At 24.7% G+C, this 2361-nt stretch overlaps 1 protein-coding gene across 1 annotated transcript; it reads right to left on the bottom strand.

Moving 5' to 3' along the window:
- Window positions 1–69: 69 nt before the first annotated feature.
- LOC112457138 lies at window positions 70–925 on the bottom strand (the record flags this gene model as incomplete). Its single annotated transcript, XM_025020038.1, has 3 exons — window positions 702–925; window positions 393–611; window positions 70–171 (listed from the first exon to the last, which is right to left on the bottom strand). Coding segments are annotated over exons 1-3 (520 nt in total), but the record flags the coding sequence as incomplete, so codon positions are not given.
- Window positions 926–2361: the final 1436 nt, after the last annotated feature.

Genomic DNA, 2361 nt, shown 5'->3' with positions numbered 1-2361 from the left:
CTTTTGCATTTTGTAAAGGTGCTTAATAGTTGTGATTAATAATTATATATATTATAAAAAATAATTTACCAATCGATAAATTCCTTTCAAATTTCTCATTTCGAATTCTATCGTTATTAGTAGCTTGACTCTTTTGTTTCGGCTTTCTTTTACTTATAAAAGTACTGGTGTCTGGAAGAAAACATTAGGAACTAAATGATTGAATGTTTTTTGAATTTATAAAGTATTCGCGAATGTTTTCTTTTATCCCTAAAAATTTACGTTATACTTTTATTTTAAAAAGATTTTAAAAAGTAAAATAACGCCAGATACTACTATGTCTCTTTATTTATAAGATAATTAAATTTTAACAAAATTTGTATAATGTAGCAAATAAATACATGCATACGAACCATTCGTTAAATTTGGAGGAGTCGGCAATTTAGTCGGCAATTTATTATTATCGTCTGATGATGATAGATTATCCTTATCAAATGAAGAGCCAAACGTTTTTTTTATTATTTCCCTTTTATTTCTGTCAGATTCTGTTTCATTCTGTTTAAATCTGTCAGAATTTACATCGGACGAATATTCCGTCCGTTTACACTTTTTTTCTGCTGTTGAATAATCATCTAAAACAAAATAAATATAACATGACGACAATGCAATAAATATACTTTTGGTTAATTGATACATAAGAACACAATAAGTAATATATTTACAAAAAATTCCATTTCGTATAAGCCGAATAGGATATGAAGGCCAAGAAGTATCAAGTGCATCGTGATTTTTTACTGCAGCTTTCAACTTGTCAGGTGTAAGCGTCGGCCAATAACATTTGTCATTTAGTATCCAACTTGATGGAACTACTTCAACACAATCTTCATCAGTGAAAATCAGAATAGTCCATGTCTTTGTCATTTTTCCTGCAAATTATTAACAATTTGTGTACGCAACTTCAAATCGATCATTTTAAATATTATATAAATATTTGGAATCAAGCCGTTAACAAACAGAAGGGAATTCAATTTTTTATCTTATCGTAAAATTTATTTGTTAGGTATATATATTCTCAGAACAATTGAATATTATAATAATATTCTTTGGAATATTATTCATCATTTTTAAAAATACTGAGAAGTTAATAAATTTAATATTTAAGAAATACATTTCTATTTTTATTAATTTTAATTGTAAAATATGATCTTAATAAATATAATCTAAAATAATTTTAATTGTAAAATATAAAAATAAATTGTAAAATGACATTTAAATAATCCTAAATTAAAATTATTTTATATAGAAAAGTAAAATTATATATATATATATATATTAAAATCTATAAAATTCAATTAGACGCGGAATGAAGTAAGGGAAAAATAACAAATTTATCTTTAAAATGTAATTTTATACATTTATGCGATATTTCATTTATATTCCAACTTTGAAGATCGTTAACAACGTTATCAACTAAATATATACCCAAATCAGAAGAATTACATGGTTCATTCTAAAAATCTTTTTTTGAATTATATTTATTTCCAATTATTACTATATTTTTATCGTTACTAGCAATATTTTTAATTAAAACAATGTCACCATTATTTAAACTACAACAATTATTTGGATCTTTTATTTTTAGAGTAAAATTAGAAAATACAATTTTTTCCCATTGACTAGTACACAAAAATTGATTTAAAGGTCCGTTATCATGTTTATTGAATAATTTGGGTTTCACATTCAAATTATTTTCTTTACTTAATTCTGCAAAATTTTCTTCACATATACGATTAACTATTTGTTGCAATGGTTTATCTTTTTTTCTAATATATCCTTTTATCTTTTGCATATGATTTTCAAAGGGATAGGCACTGTATTCTTGTAACATTCCAAACTTTTTTACATCATTGCATAAATGTAATAAGTTATGAATATTAATTGAACAATTATCTTTGCCATACAAAATTATATAACTTTTTACAAAATAATTAAGAAGAGAATTAGCGTAATCTAAATATCTAACATGATGGAGAGACGATAAAATAGTGACAGCTACATTTAAAGACATAAAATTGAGATAATTGTCTCGATTAAGTACAGATTTTAAACAACAGGACCTGTGTACAATAAAAATTGTCTAAATTCTGTAGCTTTCCATCTTCTACTTTCTTCTAATGATCTAGGTGTACGATTAAATTCTAAAGGGATATTTTTAATTTGATTTATTAATAAACCAGAAATTTGTGTAATTTGTGCATGAGATAATTTTACTGATGGTTTACCAAAACACCACATACTCACTACAGCTTTTGTAACGCCTAAATCAATTAAATACATCGGCTCGACAGGAAAATCACGAATCATATCTAAATGTTCGATTAA

Source organism: Temnothorax curvispinosus, unplaced genomic scaffold, assembly GCF_003070985.1.
Source record: "Temnothorax curvispinosus isolate PA1 unplaced genomic scaffold, ASM307098v1 QBEX01007540.1, whole genome shotgun sequence".
In the NCBI taxonomy this organism is placed as follows: Eukaryota; Metazoa; Arthropoda; class Insecta; order Hymenoptera; family Formicidae; genus Temnothorax; species Temnothorax curvispinosus.
This window is presented reverse-complemented; position numbering and strand designations above follow the sequence as displayed.